Source organism: Pelobates fuscus, chromosome 5, assembly GCF_036172605.1.
Source record: "Pelobates fuscus isolate aPelFus1 chromosome 5, aPelFus1.pri, whole genome shotgun sequence".
In the NCBI taxonomy this organism is placed as follows: Eukaryota; Metazoa; Chordata; class Amphibia; order Anura; family Pelobatidae; genus Pelobates; species Pelobates fuscus.
Window position 1 is genome coordinate 120,940,262 of NC_086321.1, and position 18,079 is coordinate 120,958,340.

At 44.6% G+C, this 18,079-nt stretch overlaps 1 protein-coding gene across 2 annotated transcripts in view; it reads right to left on the reverse strand.

Moving 5' to 3' along the window:
• The window catches only part of FBXW8 (F-box and WD repeat domain containing 8), a 169,566-nt gene that overhangs the window by 124,242 nt on the left and 27,245 nt on the right, over positions 1-18,079 (reverse strand). For both annotated transcript variants that reach the window (XM_063454201.1, XM_063454200.1), the window contains exon 3: positions 9,888-10,052. In XM_063454201.1, coding sequence (XP_063310271.1) covers positions 9,888-10,052 — 165 coding nt within the window. The remainder of the gene's footprint in view (positions 1-9,887; positions 10,053-18,079) is intronic.

The following is an 18,079-nucleotide window of genomic DNA, read 5'->3' on the forward strand; positions in this document are numbered from 1 at the left end:
CCAAAGGACTCAAGGCTATCCAAAGGTTTATTGGGTTTTCCAACTACTATAGGCGCTTCATTAAGGGTTACTCCTCTATCATTGCGCCTATTACCAATATGACCAAACAAGGGGCTGATACTAAGTTCTGGTCTGAGGAAGCTCTTGGTGCTTTTAAGACTCTCAATGAACTTTTTGCCTCAGCTCCCATTCTAGTTCATCCTGATACGACTCTGCCTTTCTTGCTCGAGGTCGATGCTTCTGAGACAGGAGTTGGGGCTGTTCTGTCTCAAAGGTTAGGGGTGGATAAACCGTTACACCCTTGTGGTTTCTTCTCTAAAAAAATTTCTGGGCCTGAGAGCAGATATGACATCGGGGAGAGGGAATTGTTAGCGGTCATTAAGGCTTTAAAGGAGTGGAGACATTTACTGGAAGGGACACTACACCCTGTTACTATTCTAACAGATCATAAGAACTTGTCTTATATTGGGGAGGCGAAGCGCTTGTCCGCCAGGCAGGCTCGCTGGGCCTTGTTCCTCACTCACTTTAATTATGTACTTACGTATAGACCTGGTTCTAAGAACTCTAAAGCCGATGCATTGTCTCGTCAATATGAACCATCCACTATAACTGAACCAATTCTGTCCTCCATAGTTCCTAAGGGGAATATCATCGCGAACACGAATCTCAGGATTCACTCTCCATTGCTTTCCGAGATCATGAAGTTTCAGCATTTGGCACCCAAACAGACCCCTGGGGATCGACACTTCGTTCCTGCCGCTCTCCAACTGGAGGTGCTACGCTGTCTCCATAACAGTAAGGTGGCTGGGCATCCTGGCATCCGCAAGACTTATGCGCTGGTCTCTAAAGATTTTTGGTGGCCAGACTTACGCAAGGATATTAAAGAATTCATCGGGGCATGTGAAGTTTGTACCAAGACCAAGCTACCCCATTCGCTTCCATGCGGATTTCTACACCCTTTAGAGGTTCCTGAAAAGCCTTGGTCCTGCCTGGCAATGGACTTCATTGTTGATTTGCCTATCTCTAAAAAGCAGACTGTCATCCTCACTGTGGTAGACAGATTTACTAAAATGGCTCACTTCATTCCCTTACCTAAACTCCCATCTTCGCCCGAATTAGCGGAGATATTCGCCAGGGAGATTTTCCGTTTGCATGGGATACCTTCCCAGATTGTCTCTGACAGAGGCTCCCAATTTGTTTCCCGTTTTTGGAGATCATTCTGCTCCCAACTAGGCATCAAATTGAATTTCTCCTCTGCCTATCATCCTCAGTCCAATGGAGCTGCTGAACGCACTAACCAAAAAGTTGAACAATATTTACGTTGTTTCGTTTCAGAACACCAGGACGATTGGGTTGGTTTGATTCCTTGGGCGGAGTTTGCACATAACAATCTCATTTGTGATTCTACGCATTCTAGCCCTTTTTTCTTGAATTATGGCTTTCATCCTTCCATCGGAGTCTTATTCTCAAGGGATACCGTCGGTGGATGTTCATGTTGCCAATTTAAGAGAGTTGTGGGATCAAACTCGACAAATCCTTCTGCACAATTCTACGCTGGTTAAAAAACACGCTGACAAACGTAGAAGGGCAGCACCGGTGTTTGTTCCAGGCGATAGAGTATGGTTAAGTACTAGAAACATTCGGTTAAAAGTGCCGTCCATGAAGTTTGCTCCTCGATATATTGGACCTTACAGGGTACTGTCTCAAATTAACCCAGTTGCGTATCGTCTAGCGTTGCCTAATGCCTTACGCATTCCTAATTCATTTCATGTTTCCTTGCTAAAACCATTAATATGTAACAGGTTCTCCTCCACGATCGCCCCTCCCCGCTCAGTTCAGGTGGAGGGTCAGGAGGAGTATGAGGTCAATTCCATCGTTGATTCTCGAATCTCCCGGGGGAAACTGCAATATCTGGTCGATTGGAAGGGTTATGGTCCTGAGGAGAGAAGTTGGGTACCTCAGGAGGAGGTGCATGCTCCCCGTCTCCGCAGGGCATTTCACTCTCGATTCCCTTCTCGCCCTGGTGTATTCCGCCCGGTGGGCGTATCTGAGAGGGGGGGTACTGTCAGGGTACCTGTGGTCTCTACCTCCGAAAGAGGTAGAGACTTAGCTGTTCCTCCATCCAGACGGCCTGATGGCTCCCTTCCCCACGGTCTATCCGGTCATGCAAGGCCGGCCGCGAGGGAGTGACTGCCTTTTACAGCATCTAGGCAGGAAGTTGTCATCAGGACACTCCTCCGGAACGACCTGTCACTCAATTGCTGCAGGACCAATCAGGAAGCCTCGGAGGCGTGGTTACTGCTCTGAACAGGGTATTTAACAGAGCTTCTTTCATTAGCTCATTACCCTGTCGTGGTTCTAGCTTGTTCTAGTCACTCAGTGCTTGTGTATTCTATTATCCCTTTTGGTTTTGACCCGGCTTGTTTACCTTACTCTGCTTATCTCTGTTACCCTTGATTCGGCTTGTCTCTCGCTTACCCGTCTTCTGTTACCCTCGACCTCGGCTTGTCTTTGACCATTCTATACTGTACTACTTACGTTAGTCCGGCCATTCTAAGGTCCGGTATACGTATCTGGCTACTGTTTGTACTCTGCGTGTTGGATCCCTGTCCCGATCCTGACAGCACTTCAGAAGGCTTTATATGTGTGGAGTGGTCCTTTAAAGTAAAAAACATTCACTTCTCAGGATTTAAAATATGATATTTGCTTATCCCTATATTATACAAGTATATAGGTTTTTGAGATGTAAATAAAATTAAATGTAAAAGTCTGAACCTCTTCATCCTGCAACTGAGTGCTTCAATCTTAGCTCCTTGTCATTTGCACCTGGCAGTCACCATAGAGAAAGCAGAGAAGAGGAAAAATTAAACAATGACTTTGCTTCTCCATTTTATCTATACTGTTTGGCCTGGCTTTGCCTGGTCTGAACTGAATTATGACATAATTTGCTTTTTATTTAATATGAATTTAGGAAAAAGTATGTCGTGAAAAATTGGTTAACACAAGTTGTAGGAGGATTTTCAACTCATATTCTAAAGACGTAGCAAGCACTAACAACGTTGGTCAGACATCAGCACTAAGTTAATTTAAAAAAAAATTCTCGGGATTATACTTTAGGTTACAAGAAGGTTAAAATTCTAATTTTGACCCAAAAAAATAGAACTTCATTGATGAGGTTTATTGCTCCATAAAATAGTTTTTAAACTGGGTAAATAAGATTGAATGTTATAGCTGTCTGAGAACTCTTTAAAACAAAACAGACTATTATTGACAAAAACTGCATATCAATATAGTATACACTGATGTATAAACTCTGAAACCTGAATACGAGATGTGTGACCAGTTGCTCTTTAAGAAGGTGTATAAATGTTTCTATTTATTTTTCTCTCAAAACAAGTTTTAAACCTTAGGCCTAAATAAAAAAAATAAAAAATAAAAAGGTCTTCAGAGCTACCCCAAGGTATAAAATAAAAAATGAGCCAAAGAATAAAAAAAAAAAAAGCCCTCATAAAATGTTAATGGAATATTAATAAATTCTCACTAATACATCCCATCTCTCTGGGGATCGGCTTGGAATTGGCAATCCTCTATGCGGCCCTACTTAATACTTCTTCAGGAGAAATCACATTATGCAGAACATGTGGTGGGTTCTGCCAATTTCTGTCTGTCCCTACGGGTGTAAAATATGTTAGCAGAACTGCATTTGTTAGATCATTCAATAGTTTGAGTCTGAATATAACATGACCTAGGAACCCTAAAACATATTGTGCTTTTTTTATTTATTTTTTTAAATAATTTACACACCTCCAGCTGCATAGTGAGCATGTATTTAAGTCTTAATTGTGTTAATATGCATAGAGTTTATAATTACACATCACAGACTGTTCAAAACACACATTAATTCATGATTGTAAATTTTAGACTTCGAACAAAGGAAAAAGGTGAATCAAAACAAATGGCTATTCTATACTATCATTTTAAATATGGTCCTTAAAAAGGTTGCCCAGGGGGTGGGGGCTGACAGCTATGCTGTGAGTCGCGTTTTGTTGCAGCTCCACAAAGAAACTTACATTTGAAGAATAAATTGGCCACTTAACATATAAAATGTAACTTTGTAAGCTATAGCGATTCTAACGTAACTTCTTGGCTCAGAGTCCCACAATTGTAAGACTCTTCAGAGTCCTGCGGCCTATCTGCAACAATCTTAGTGGCGTTGGTGTGAGAAAAGTAATCAAACTCTCTGCCTCGAGTCTGCCAGGAATAGAGCCCCTGAGGTCTAGCTCTGTTTCACCCCTCCCCCCCCCCTCCTCCTCCTCCTCACCCCATCAAACACCATAAGGGTTATCCAAACACCTATCGTCCTTGGGTCCAGGGGGGTGCAAAATCACTTCAAGATGGCAGATATCACACACTTACCAAGTTCCCAAGGACCTACACTACTACTACTTAAAGGACCTCAATACTTACTCATGCTAATCCGTGTCTCATCTAGCAAAGGCTTCTGATCGACAAAAGGAACCGGCAGTGGCCCAAAGGCCTCTCAGCATATTCAGAGTAAACATTCAGACACGGCTATCACGGAAACACAGGGGGCCACCAATTGTTACGCACCACGCCAGGGTAATTTCTCAGGCTCGGCAAAAGCAGAAAGCACGAAGGCTGTTGCCTTTTCAAAATCACAGTGATTACTGCTGAAGACTAAAGGCAAAGCATTCCAAGGCTTTGGTGCAATTAGAGCTGGAGGATGATTGAAGAACTTGCCGTATTTTGTATTGGGGACCCCCTGGACTAAGTCTATATTGTGGGGCTGTGAGATACCTGCAGAGCCAAGGACGAAGGGAAACCTCTAAAGCAGGGGTAGGCAACCTACGGCACTAGTGCCATGCACGGCACTCGAGGTGTCTTTCCACGGCACTCAAGGCTGCTAGAGCCAAACAGGGTCTGGCCTATCAGGAGTCTCAGTGAAACTTCAGATATCTGCTAATACAAAGAGGTGGTGAAGGACAATCCTCAATTTATGCATTGCAGCACTTAGAGGAAGTGATCCCAGCACTTGTGAATGGGAATCCACACTGTAGTAGAGCAGCCTGCAGCTGCTGTTGCAGCTCCTGTCCTTGACCTGTACCTGCCCAGGCTGGTCCCCACTGGAACCCAGGGAAGCCACTCACACTGCTAGATATACACAGACCTGCAGAATAAGCCTCACCTCATACAAATAATATGAACAGCCCACACACAAACATACACATAATCCCCACAAACGCAACACCACTAACAATCTACATACATGCACACAATCCCACATGCAGCCTCTCACGTGCAAAACCCCAAACAGCCACACACTACCAAAGACACAACGTGACTTATCCATCCACACACAATTCCACAAGCAGCCCTCATACACAGCCCACATTCATATGTATCATACACGATACCATAAACTACTAATGAACATATACAATATAATAGCTCATATACGCACAAATACAACGATACAAAGCAATTACAGTAAAAATAACACAAGCAGAATACGGCAGCACACACACCTCAATTTAAAAAAATAGGATCGGCAGGGCCGTTTGAAGGAATTTGGGGGCCCCAAGCAAAATGGTCATGGTGCCCCCCCCCCCCCCCCCCCCCGCACACAAAGCCTACAAGAATCACAGCATAGCCATACAGTTTAAGTTCACCCACACTTTATATAAATAAAAAAGGTTTACAGTGCAAATACTGCTGTTGCATATAATGTGCATAAAACTTCCCTGTGTTCTCCTCACCCCCACTCCCTGTGTTCTCCTCACCCCCACTCCCTGTGTTCTCCTCACCCCCACTCCCTGTGTTCTCCTCATCTCCCCTTCTCCTCACCCCCACTCCCTGTGTTCTCCTCATCTCCCCTTCTCCTCACCCCCACTCCCTGTGTTCTCCTCATCTCCCCTTCTCCTCACCCCCACTCCCTGTGTTCTCCTCATCTCCCCTTCTCCTCACCCCCACTCCCTGTGTTCTCCTCATCTCCCCTTCTCCTCACCCCCACTCCCTGTGTTCTCCTCATCTCCCCTTCTCCTCACCCCCACTCCCTGTGTTCTCCTCATCTCCCCTTCTCCTCACCCCCACTCCCTGTGTTCTCCTCATCTCCCCTTCTCCTCACCCCCACTCCCTGTGTTCTCCTCACCCCCTCCCTGTGTTCTCCTCACCCCCTCCCTGTGTTCTCCTAATCTCCCCTTCTCCTCACCATCCCCCTCCCTGTTTTCTCCTAATCTCCCCTTCTCCTCACCTCCCCCCTCCGTGTTCTCTCCTAATCTCCCCTTCTCCTCACCTCCCCCCTCCGTGTTCTTCTTACTCCTCCCCCTCCGTGTTCTTCTTACTACTCCCCATGTTCTTCTTACTACTCTCTCCCCTCCCTAAGTCCTTCTTACTACTCTCTCCCCTCCCTAAGTCCTTCTTACTACTCTCTCCCCTGCCTAAGTCCTTCTTACTACTCTCTCCCCTCCCTAAGTCCTTCTAACTACTCTCTCCCCTCCCTAAGTCCTTCTAACTACTCTCTCCCCTCCCTAAGTCCTTCTAACTACTCTCTCCCCTCCCTAAGTCCTTCTTAGTCCCCTCCCCCTGTGTCCTTCTTATTCCCCTCCCCCTGTGTCCTTCTTACTCCCCTCCCCCTGTGTCCTTCTTACTCCCCTCCCCCTGTGTCCTTCTTACTCCCCTCCCCCTGTGTCCTTCTTACTCCCCTCCCCCTGTGTCCTTCTTACTCCCCTCCCCCTGTGTCCTTCTTACTCCCCTCCCCCTGTGTCCTTCTTACTCCCCTCCCCCTGTGTCCTTCTTACTCCCCTCCCCCTGTGTCCTTCTTACTCCCCTCCCCCTGTGTCCTTCTTACTCCCCTCCCCCTGTGTCCTTCTTACTCCCCTCCCCCTGTGTCCTTCTTACTCCCCTCCCCCTGTGTCCTTATTCCCCTCCCCCTGTGTCCTTCTTATTCCCCTCCCCCTGTGTCCTTCTTACTCCCCTGCCTATGTTCTTTTTACTCCCCCACCCCTCCCTCCCTCCCTCCCTATGTTCTTCTCACCTCCCCTTCCCTGTAGCGTGGCCGAGCTCAGGGTGCACTTCCTGTCAGTCCGGCCGGGAACAGGAAACTAAATCTCCTGTACCGCGTGGTACCCAGCCGGACTGACAGGAGGAAGAGGAGCTCGGCCACGCTACAGGGAAGGGGAGATGACGAGAGAGGCAGTGCTGCAGCCGCCTGAGGCTCTCTATAGAGCGCTCAGGCGGCTGCATCCTTATAGAAATGGCGGCCCTGCTTGGGGGCCCAGGCCAGCTCTGGGCCCCAAGCAATTGCTTGGTTAGCTTGCCTGGTAGCAACGGGCCTGAGGATCGGCGCGCTACGGGACATCACAATCCTATATCGGCACAGTGCTGCTAAAAGGTTGCCTACCCCTGCTCTAAAGCATGCTGCACCACAATATCTTGGTGAATATTCTTACAACACCTAGTCTGATTTTGGATGCTATTCTTTCCCATGATATTTACAAAAATTGTGTAGTTGCCATACTTCTCAAATTGAGCTATTGTTTAACATAATATAGCTGCATTGCATAACGATTTCTCGAAGACCAAAAATGCAAAAAAATAAATAAAATTAACAAGGTCGCTCAGGGGTAATTATTATATATATTATTTTTTTATTTTTTACTTTTTAATGGAAGTAATACTGAACATGAATTTAACTGTGTGTGTATTTGTGTTTACTGTACATGCACAGTTGCTTTTGCTCTATTCCTACGAATAATCATTGCTTATGCCAATGCTCTAGTGACTATCTTCCTGATTTTAGCATTACATTTCCTATTAGATCTATCTAGTTGCATATATGTTTTAAGTCTCGACAACTTGGACCATTTATACTAAACAAAATGGTGTTGCCATCAGTGTGGAAACTCTGATTTTTGATAGTAAAGTAAAATGGCAATAAAAACGACCTTATGGTCAGAGTTGGGGGTAATTTGATCAAATAGTTAAACTGGACTACCTTATCACATTAGAACAAAAATAGGCAGTTTTGCAGCTTCAAGCCAGGGCCAGACTGGGAATGAAAAGCAGCCCTGGAAAAAAATTCTATAACAGCCCCATAATGCATCGAGCTAGCATAGTGTGCAGATATGGAAGCGGAAAAAAAACACAACAAAAAACACCAAAATCGAAAATTCAAGATGCCCTTGGCCGAAAACAACTCCCCCAACCCCCCCCCCCCCCCAAATGATTTAAAAAAAGTTATTTTTCCTATAATTTTATTAATATTAGACTTTTTAATTAATTTCATTATTTCTAATATGAAAAACTTCCCTTCTCTTTTAGTGGACCCCCCCCCGCTTAATGTTCCTCTCCTCTTCCTTTATTAGTGTTCTTTCCCCCCCCTCCCCTGTCCCGTAGTGTTCTTTCCCCCCCCTCCCCTGTCCCGTAGTGTTCTTTCCCCCCCCTCCTCTGTCCCGTAGTGTTCTTTCCCCCCCCCTCCCCTGTCCCGTAGTGTTCTTTCCCCCCCTCCCCTGTCCCGTAGTGTTCTTTCCCCCCCTCCCCTGTCCCATAGTGTTCTTTCCCACCCTCCCCTGTCCCGTAGTGTTCTTTCCCCCCCTCCCCTGTCCCGTAGTGTTCTTTCCCCCCCTCCCCTGTCCCGTAGTGTTCTTTCCCCCCCTCCCCTGTCCCGTAGTGTTCTTTCCCCCCCTCCCCTGTCCCGTAGTGTTCTTTCCCCCCCTCCCCTGTCCCGTAGTGTTCTTTCACACCTCCCCTGTCCCGTAGTGTTCTTTCCCACCTCCCCTGTCCCGTAGTGTTCTTTCCCACCTCCCCTGTCCCGTAGTGTTCTTTCCCACCTCCCCTGTCCCGTAGTGTTCTTTCCCACCTCCCCTGTCCCGTAGTGTTCTCCCCTCCTCCCATGTCCTGTAGTGTTCTCCCCTCCTCCCCTGTACCGTAGTGTTCCCAAAATTTCTGTGCATCCCTAGTGCCTTCATGTTTATACTCACAATGCATATCATATATCTGCTTTATACCAAATTAAAATTATAATTAAAGTGACATTACTATCTAAAACTTCCTCAAATGTATACTTTCCTGTAGTCACCTCAACAGGGGTATCCAACGCTTGAAGAACTTTGTCCTTATGTTAATAAATAAGTAAACTATATCACAGACATGTAATTTGGATTGATATTCATATTACTTACTTTTAAACTCTTAAAAAACGGGGGTTTTGCAAATCACTTTATATTATAATATGCCTCATTTGCAATTGGTTAAATGCTACAAAGCTGGAATAGTTCACAGGTTTGAGAAGTGCTAAGAGGGCAAGTTAGATACATACTTACAACTGCATTTCTTGTGTGCTCAAGTGGAAATTAATACCAACGGTATTTCAGCCACACTAATGTGTGCTCGGGCAATCTCTTGTGTTGTACGTGTCTGCAGGTTTAATGTAATTTGCATGCCATGCCCAGGATGTAAAAATAAAACTACTAAGTAAAAGCAGAAACCATAGTCAACTTTCAGTAATCCCCAGGTCACTTCAAATGCCTTAGGAGCAGAACAATGCAACTCAAGAAAGAAAAAAAAAAAACCTGTCACAATAATATTGTTTTAAAATTAATATTGTTTCAGCTTCATTTATCATAAACCTAAATTGGCTTCTTCTTAAAGCAATTCGATTCCTTCCTAATATCCACTCTCTGAAGGACATTCAACATAACAAGTAGTACAATGGGGAAAGCAGTTCTAATAAACAGAGTGCCTTATTTAATTTAGTGATTTCAACATGAATGCTGTTTGGCTAGGTATGAAACAGGGAGAGATTTGATGTGCGCACACACAGCTGTTCCATAATTCTTCTAGCCTACGCTCAGCACAGAGAGCTGTACCTTCCAGTTTGTTCTCAGTAGGCTCTCTTTCGTCCGACTCGCTTTCAGCGCTCCCTTCCAAGATGTGCAGTCTGTGACTTCACTATCAGTGAGATAGCCTTCCATTTGGCACAGCCGGTGCCAGAGCACCTCGTCTTCTGCAAGAACCCTCCATGTCTTGCTTACCTGAAAACACAAAGAGTAGGATGTTGCATGTGTGAAGAATACAAATGTATTTGGCCCATTTCATGTGCATGGCAGCACTGATTTATGTTAATCACAAGACTGAGGTTTTTGTTCCAATGAGTGTACAACCTTCTTTCTACTCCATGAAACAAATGGATTAAGTAACTAGAAATTTTTTTAAAAGTTGGTTACTGAACAGAGCAATGTGTGTAAATTCAAAAAAAATAAAACAAGCAGCAAAATAAAGCTAGTGAAAACTTGGATGGTACAATAATATAATACCTTCCTGGGAGACGGAGACAGAATAAATAGGATATGCAGATAGAGTGCAATACAGGAGGATAAGACAAATAAAATGCATGGAGCAAAATATAAAAATCAATAGATAAACCAACTGTGGATAACTACTGCCAATCAATTTTTCTTACTATTCAGTGATTTTTATGGATTTGCTAAATCACTATTGCACTTTGAACATACAGACATTTAGTAATTTGCATAACTCTCTTTACTGAAAACTTCCAGCAGCACAGAACAAGCAATCAGAAAACATTTTAACATTTCACAAAAGGCCCTGACACGCCCCTCACTTCTTTCTTTGTAGCGAACTAGAATCAAAGTTTCAACAGAGTTCAACATAGATCCAACAGCGAACAATCCGATAGAAAACCAGAAATAAACTTGTAATCCAGACTACGGTAATGGAAACATCCAAAATGTCCGTAGAATCCAGAAGCGAGGTATAATGTGATGATTACACTGAAAGGCATCTGAAGTGGCATGTTGTCCATCATCCAACAACTGTCTATATCAAGTACAAAAGAAGCAACTAATGTAATACCAAACACAAGTCTGATCTAAGTTTCATAACAATAACAACTAAGCAGGAAATAAATAACTGCAGAAAAAATGAAAACCTAAGGTTAGCTTTAATCGAAATGTAGAAAGACAACAACCGAATGGAAATTACCCAGGGTGGAAAGCAAGAGAAAGGGTGGGAAATATTCGCATCCTGTCATTACTAAAATTAAGATTATAGGTACACTACGTTAGCATAATCTACAATTTTATCACAGGACAGGAGGCTGTCATGTGTCCTTAAGGGGTTAAAGTAGATCCGGAAACCACACTTGGCCCCTGCAGAGAGAGGGGGGGGGGGGGGAGGGGGGAGGGAGCCTCCGTGGAGGCGTAAATGATGTATCACCCTCGTCAGCATGACGAATGAAGGGAAAGCATAGGCCCCCCCTCATCCGTCCAATTCTGTAGGAATGCGTCCACCCCCTTGCATTCCGGGTCTGGAAGCCAACTGAAGTACCTTGGGAGTTGTCGGTTTGTCCTGTAGGCAAACAAGTCCACTTGCAGAAGATCCATCAGGGTTTGAAAAATTGAGTCGTCTAGCCACCAGTCGCTGTTGTCTCGCCAGTGGCGAGAGAACCAGTCCGCCGTGAGGTTGGTGATCCCCGGGAGATACTCTGCCTGCAGCGTAATGTTGCGCGAGAGACAACATTTGTAACTGCCCTTCATCATTTCCATCAACTCCAGGCAATTTATATGGAACCCAGTCTCTTCCTCCGACCACGGACCTCCTGTGGATGCGTCCGCGCAGTGGGCTTCATCCACCACAAAATCCGGCGATGGCTCAAATATCGCTCTGCCATTCCAGGCTTGCATGAGTAACAGCAACAAACTGAGTTCCGTCTGCACCTCCACTGAGAGAGGTATCCAGTGATTGTACGTGTGGCCCAAGCATAGGTGCTTCGCCTTCAACCGTTGCATGGCACTGTAGAGTAGAGGTCCTGGGAATATCACTTAGATCGATGAGGAGAGGAGTCCTACGATCCATGCAAGGAGTAGCAGGGGGACCATTTCCATGCGAGGGATCCGTTGAATCTCTTTCCGGATAAATGCTATCTTCGCTGCGGGTAGGCGAAGAACACAGCTTACCGAGTCTATTTCGAAGCCGAGGAATTGTTATGGCCTGAGACGGTGAGAGTGCTGACTTCTGTCTGTTCACTGAAAATCCAAGGACTCCAGAAAGTGAAAAACAAATCTTGTTTGAGAGCGCACTCTGGAGGCTGCGTTGCAGAAGATTAGCAAATCATCCAGGTAGATGAGGCAATGGATGCCCCTGGATCGATGGTGAGCCATAACCAGCTTCAGCAGCTTCGTGGAGCACCACGGAGTCAAGCTGAGGCCAAAGGGAAGGTGTCTGGTGTCTTATGTCGTCCAAGACCAGTCGGAGGGAAATCAGGCACAAAAGCAGAGATACCCACGATGGCCCTTAGACGAACCGAAGGAACCATCGGCTGTCCAGTGCCACAGGCACGGAAAGATACCCGTCCTTGAGATCGCTGCGGGTGAACCAGTCATTGGCCCACAGAAGGTCCCGTAGGAGGTGAATTCCTTCCAATCGTTGAGTCGGAGGTTAATGACTGGCTGGAATTTGCCCGTCATTTTATTTACGAGAAAGATGTTGCTGTAGAAACCCCATCCTTCCGTGGCGACTTGGACAGCGCCTTTGGCGAACAGTGATTCGATCTCTTCGTCTATGAGGAGTCTGTCTCCCCTGGAGACCTATAAAGGTGGTGGGCGGGAGGTCTGAGTGGGTTGTGAGTGGAACTCAATAACATACCCCTGGACCATTTGATGCATCCATGCGTCGATGGCCAATTCTGAAAGAAAAGAGATAAACGGCCTGCAGTCATAGTGATAATCGGAGTACATAGGGTGGGACTCATCTGTAGGGAAGCGTCCTCGGCCCTTTCCTCTAGACCCTCTCGCACGGTCTGCGCCTCTGTGGAACGGTGGCCTTGCCGTGTATGATGGGTAGAACGAGGAAGATTGTGCATAAGCTCTGGGGCTCGTGGGGCAAAAATCTGCTGGTGGCACGGGCCCGCTGCCGGCCAGCCCTCCCAAAAACACCTGCCAGACGGGGGGGCGAAATACTTGCTTCAGGGAGGATTGAGCCTTGTTCATCATTGTGAATAGGTTGACATGCTGCTTTAGCTCTGTTATAAATGGCTCCCCAAACAAGAAAGGCCCTCAGCCAGGGGACCCAGATCTTTGGAGCCCAGTTCAAGGAATTTCGATTCCATCCTTAGAAGTGCCGACCTGCGTCTCGAAGTGCAGAGGGCAGCATTGGTGTTTCCAAGCATACAAATTGAGCGTTGTGCCCATTCACGTATATCACCTGGGCCCAATTGGGTACCCTGAGACAGAGCTAGTTCCGCAAAAAAAAAAAAAAGTATTTGGGCCAGTGGGCTGAGTAAGTCCAATAACTTGTCTTGGGCTGATTTAAGCCCTCTTTCAATGCCCTTGTGAGGGTCTCTGCAGGTTCGTGACATTAAGATCAATACTCAGGTATCAAATTACGGGGTATTGGCAATCTTGACCGGCAGGAGGGGTCGGGGGCACTCTGCCCGCAGATGTGCCCGTATTTCCTTATCCAACGACTTGCGTAGCCAAAAGTGAATGAACTGGGTCAGGTGGTCTGGGAAGGTCCACTCGGAAGACCTGGGGTGTCTTATTGTGCGTGGGTCAAATAATGGTGTGCCCAATACGTCCAAAAAGACCCCATAACCCTTGGGTTTGGGCACACTTCGGTTTCGTGGGCCAGCCGACGAGAAAGAAAACACCTCTGGCGTCCCCCACCACCTCTATACCTCCCCACAGATAGCCACATAGGAAAACTAGATAGCAGCGCGATCGCGGCGCTTGCCGGCCACGACGCATGGGGGGCTAGGGAAGCATGACAGAACATGGCTTTCAGGGTAAGAATAGGCCTAAGTGTAGCAGGTCAAATAGAAAGTGCCAAAAAGATAAATGATAATATAAAATCTGATAGTAGTAGGGGGCAATACGACAGTAGGAATTAAACATCAATCATAGGAAAAATACAAAGTAAAATATCAGGAGGACAAAATACTCTGACCTGTTCTATAGCTGAAGCAGCAAAGAAAGAGGGAGTGAGGAGCGTGTCAGGGCCTTTTATGAACTGTTAAAATGTTTCTGATTGGTTGTTCTGTGCTGCTGGAAGTTTTCAGTAAAAAGAGTTATGCAAATGTGAAGCCTCCTATCATGTGATAAAATTATAAACAGAGACACCATTCAAGGTATCAGTTTTATCAATAATGAAACAACATAGACAAAGTAAAATTAAGAACACTATTTTATTTTAAGGTGACAGTTTTACTTTAAATGGTAAGTAATGTCAACGAGCCTTTCCAAATAAATATAGGATACAACATTAGAGGATGAAATTGTCATTTATTGTGGTTAGGAAAACCTGAGAAAAGGAGTGGATGGGACCGGGTAATTAAAGGGGGAGTGTAAGCAGTAATATCCCTACAGTCCATTGTAAAGGTTTTGGTGCTAGGAGGCTGCAGTGGTGTAGCAGTTCCTGCGTGAAATATTTGAGAGGTTTGACAAATACCAGGTGCCAAGAGGCTCATCGCTCTTAATATCTACACATTTCAACATTAACAATATCTACTTTGTACAAATTTAGAACGCTAATGTAGAACTGTGACTTCTGCATTAGTGAAACAGCAAGCAAAGGACAAGGCAGAGGGAGCCTGCAGGACCCTCTGGTTGCGTCAAACCACTCAAGAACAATTTGACACACACCTGGATGATGCTGCAATTCGTCTGCTGAAGTGTTGATATGCTAAGAATGGTCCATTAAATGCTGACCTAGACCTCTCACAAGTAGAACTACTGAAGTTTTCACATCATGAAACTAGAGGATATAAGGCGATACATGGTGCATGCAAAGACATTTATCGTGACAACGCAACTCCCAATACATATATGCTAGCTCACCTTCGCACAAACCACTTTGCCCAAGAATATTACCCTTGTGGGCTTGGATATTAAATAAGGCCTATAGCACTTAATCCATTTTTGTTGCATGTTTTAGGTCACCCATTTTCTCCTGCTGGCCTTAGTAAGGTCTTAAATATATTTGCCAAATACTTCATGAAGCCATTTGAGGGTATAGATCATGCTTCTGCTCAATTATCTGCCATTTAGGCGTTAAATCACTTTTTTTCTGTATACACAGCCCTAGAAACAATCATATGGCTGTGACTCACACAACCTGCATGAAAAAATGGTTTCATTTTCAATCAGATGCTAACTTGTTTTAGAAGTTTTTAACTCCTGCTCTGTAAATTGAACACACATGAGGCTCATGCAGGGTATAGGAGATTATTAAAAAAGCAGGAGATAAAAAAAAATCTATATTAAAAATAATGTGCAATAAAGGAACTTAGAATACATAGTTTTTTTTTTCCAATAAGTGTTTAGGAAGGCTATGCAAGTCCCATGCAGGAAAGTGTCACTAGGGTTGAATAAAAAAAAATGACAACTCTTGAATGGCAAAGTATTCTGCAGTGATATTGCTGGGGCATAATCTGTACACCAAAACTGCTTGATTAACCTAGTTTGTTTTAGTGCCTATAGTCACCAGAACAACTACAGCTTATTGAATTTGTTCTGGTGAGTAGAATCATTACCTTCAGGCTTTTTGCTGTTAACACTGTCTTTTCAGAGAAAATGCAGTGTTTACATTACAGCCTAGTGATAACTTCACTGGCCACTCCTTAGATGTCTGTTAGAGATCCTTCCTGGGTCATGGCTGCCTAAAATGCATCAATTCATTCAGTATCTCCTCCCTCTGCATGCAGACGCTGAATTTTCCTCATAGAGATTCATTTATTCAATTAATCTCTATCAGGAGGTGCTGATTGGCCAGGGCTGTGTTTGAATCAAATCTTTTTCTTCTGATTCTTCACACTCCTATCAGTCAGAGTATTTGCTCAAAAGAGAAAGTATATGGAAAAAATAAAGTGCAATTTAATATTTAACTTACATATAAGTTAAAAGCAATGAGCATATCACCACTGGGCGTCCTACGCGTTTCGTCCTAAGATGGGACTTCCTCAGGGACTTGGTGCACAGAAAATATATTATAAAAACGGCCGGGAATAATTGAATAATGAACTCCGGGAGGGGATATATAAGAACGGGCGGGGGGAATGTTTTTATAATATATTTTCTGTTGTTACTGATGCACCAAGTCCCTGAGGAAGTCCCATCTTAGGACGAAACGCGTAGGACGCCCAGTGGTGATATGCTCATTGCTTTTAACTTATATGTAAGTTATTAAATTCTTTTTATACTTTACTCTGGAATTGCACTTTATTTTTTCCATATACTTTCTCTTTTGAGCAAATACTCTGACTGATGGGAGTGTGAAGAATCAGAAGAAAAAGATTTCACTCAAGGCTGATTTACATCTGACAATTTGTGAGTGGCCAATTGTAAACTATAAAACTTCACTCACTCTCACACAGTTAAACGCTATGTCTCTCCATTTGATCTGTATTTAGCAGATGATCCCCTATTCTATTGTGCATTTGTATTGAAGACAAGAGGAAGTCTTTGGGGACCTTGTTCTGGAAACTTTACCCCACAAAGGGAAGTTCCATTTTGTTTATTAATCATCACTGTTTTTTCACTGGGGTTGTGTGCACATATTCTGCTTTGTTTGTATGTGTTTGAATCAAGCTGGCTCTGCCCCTGATCTGCCTCTTTGTCAGTCTCAGCCAATCCTATGGGGAAGCACTGTGATTGGATCAGGCCACCACTTCTGATGATGTCAACAGACTGCTTGTTTTTTTGTTTTTTTTTAAGCAAACAGCATGCAGAGTTACAGCTTCTGGCTTGAATACAGTAGGATCTTGCTATATTTATGGAGGCATAAAGGGCCCAGGGGGGGCTAGATGGTGGTGTTAACACTATAGGGTCAGGAATACATGTTTGTGTTCCAGACCCTATAGTGATCGTTTAAGCTAAATTTGTTTTGATGCACCAGTATCCGTTAAACCTTCCTGTTGAAACTATTTTAGAGTAAAATAGATCTGAAAAATAGATTTCACGTTTGCCTACTTCCAGATTGTTACCTCTATCACAAAAGAATTTAAGGAAGCAGACCTTTACCCCAAGGATAATCTGAGCCACCTCTACACTCTGCCTCACACCCTATTTCTACTCTTACAAGAATTATTAAACTCAAACATGGCCATAACTGGCCTCTCTAAACTGAATAATTTCCTACATATTTATGAATGTATTATTTGTTGACTTAAGATTATTATCTTTTGTTTAGTTTTCTCCTATGTGACAATTTCTATTGGACCTTGCAAATAAAGAACACTACAGAAGTGGGTCCTCATATGCATATTTAACACACTGTTTCCAGTAATGTCTAACACTAACCACTATGAAATGTTATAAAATAAACATTTTATTTGTAATGCTTGACTGTTTTAAAAGTATATTAAGGGGGTGCGTGGCCTGGCTGCTCGCGGTGCTGGACGCGTGAGAAGCCAGCTCCGACGGGGGTAAACAATATAACAGCGAGTACACCAGCATACCCGAAACGGAGAAGCACGGAAAGCGTCCTGTGTGAGTCCTACCGCAACCATGTCCCAGCGCACAGCTAAGAAGGCGAAAATACGCCCGGCAGAGCTGCAAATAACGGCATTAACTCCGCCGCGAGGGAGACCTCAAAATGGCGCCGACGGACCAAACTCACCTACAGCCTGCTTCGACCGGAGTGACAGCACCTCCATATCTCTAGATCCCACAATACCAGCCTCAGAAACGGCAATGCAAAGGATGATGCATGAACTGCAGCATAATTTACAAGCAGAATTTTCCAAGCTTGCCAGAGATGTGCGCACAGATATAAAAGCCATATGTGAACGCACCACCCAACTGGAAGAAAAAACGGAGGAAATAATATCAGCACACAACAACCTTGCTGCAGGTTATGAAACATTTGAATCACGACTAAATGCCCTTACAGCCAAAGTGGCAGATCATGAGGACCGACAGGCGAAACAACATCGGCCTGCGCGGAATCCCAGAAGAAATCAAGACCGCTGACCTACAGGAATATGCCACAAAGCTGTTCAGAGCTCTCTGCCCGGACCTTAAGGATGAAGAAATACACCTGTACA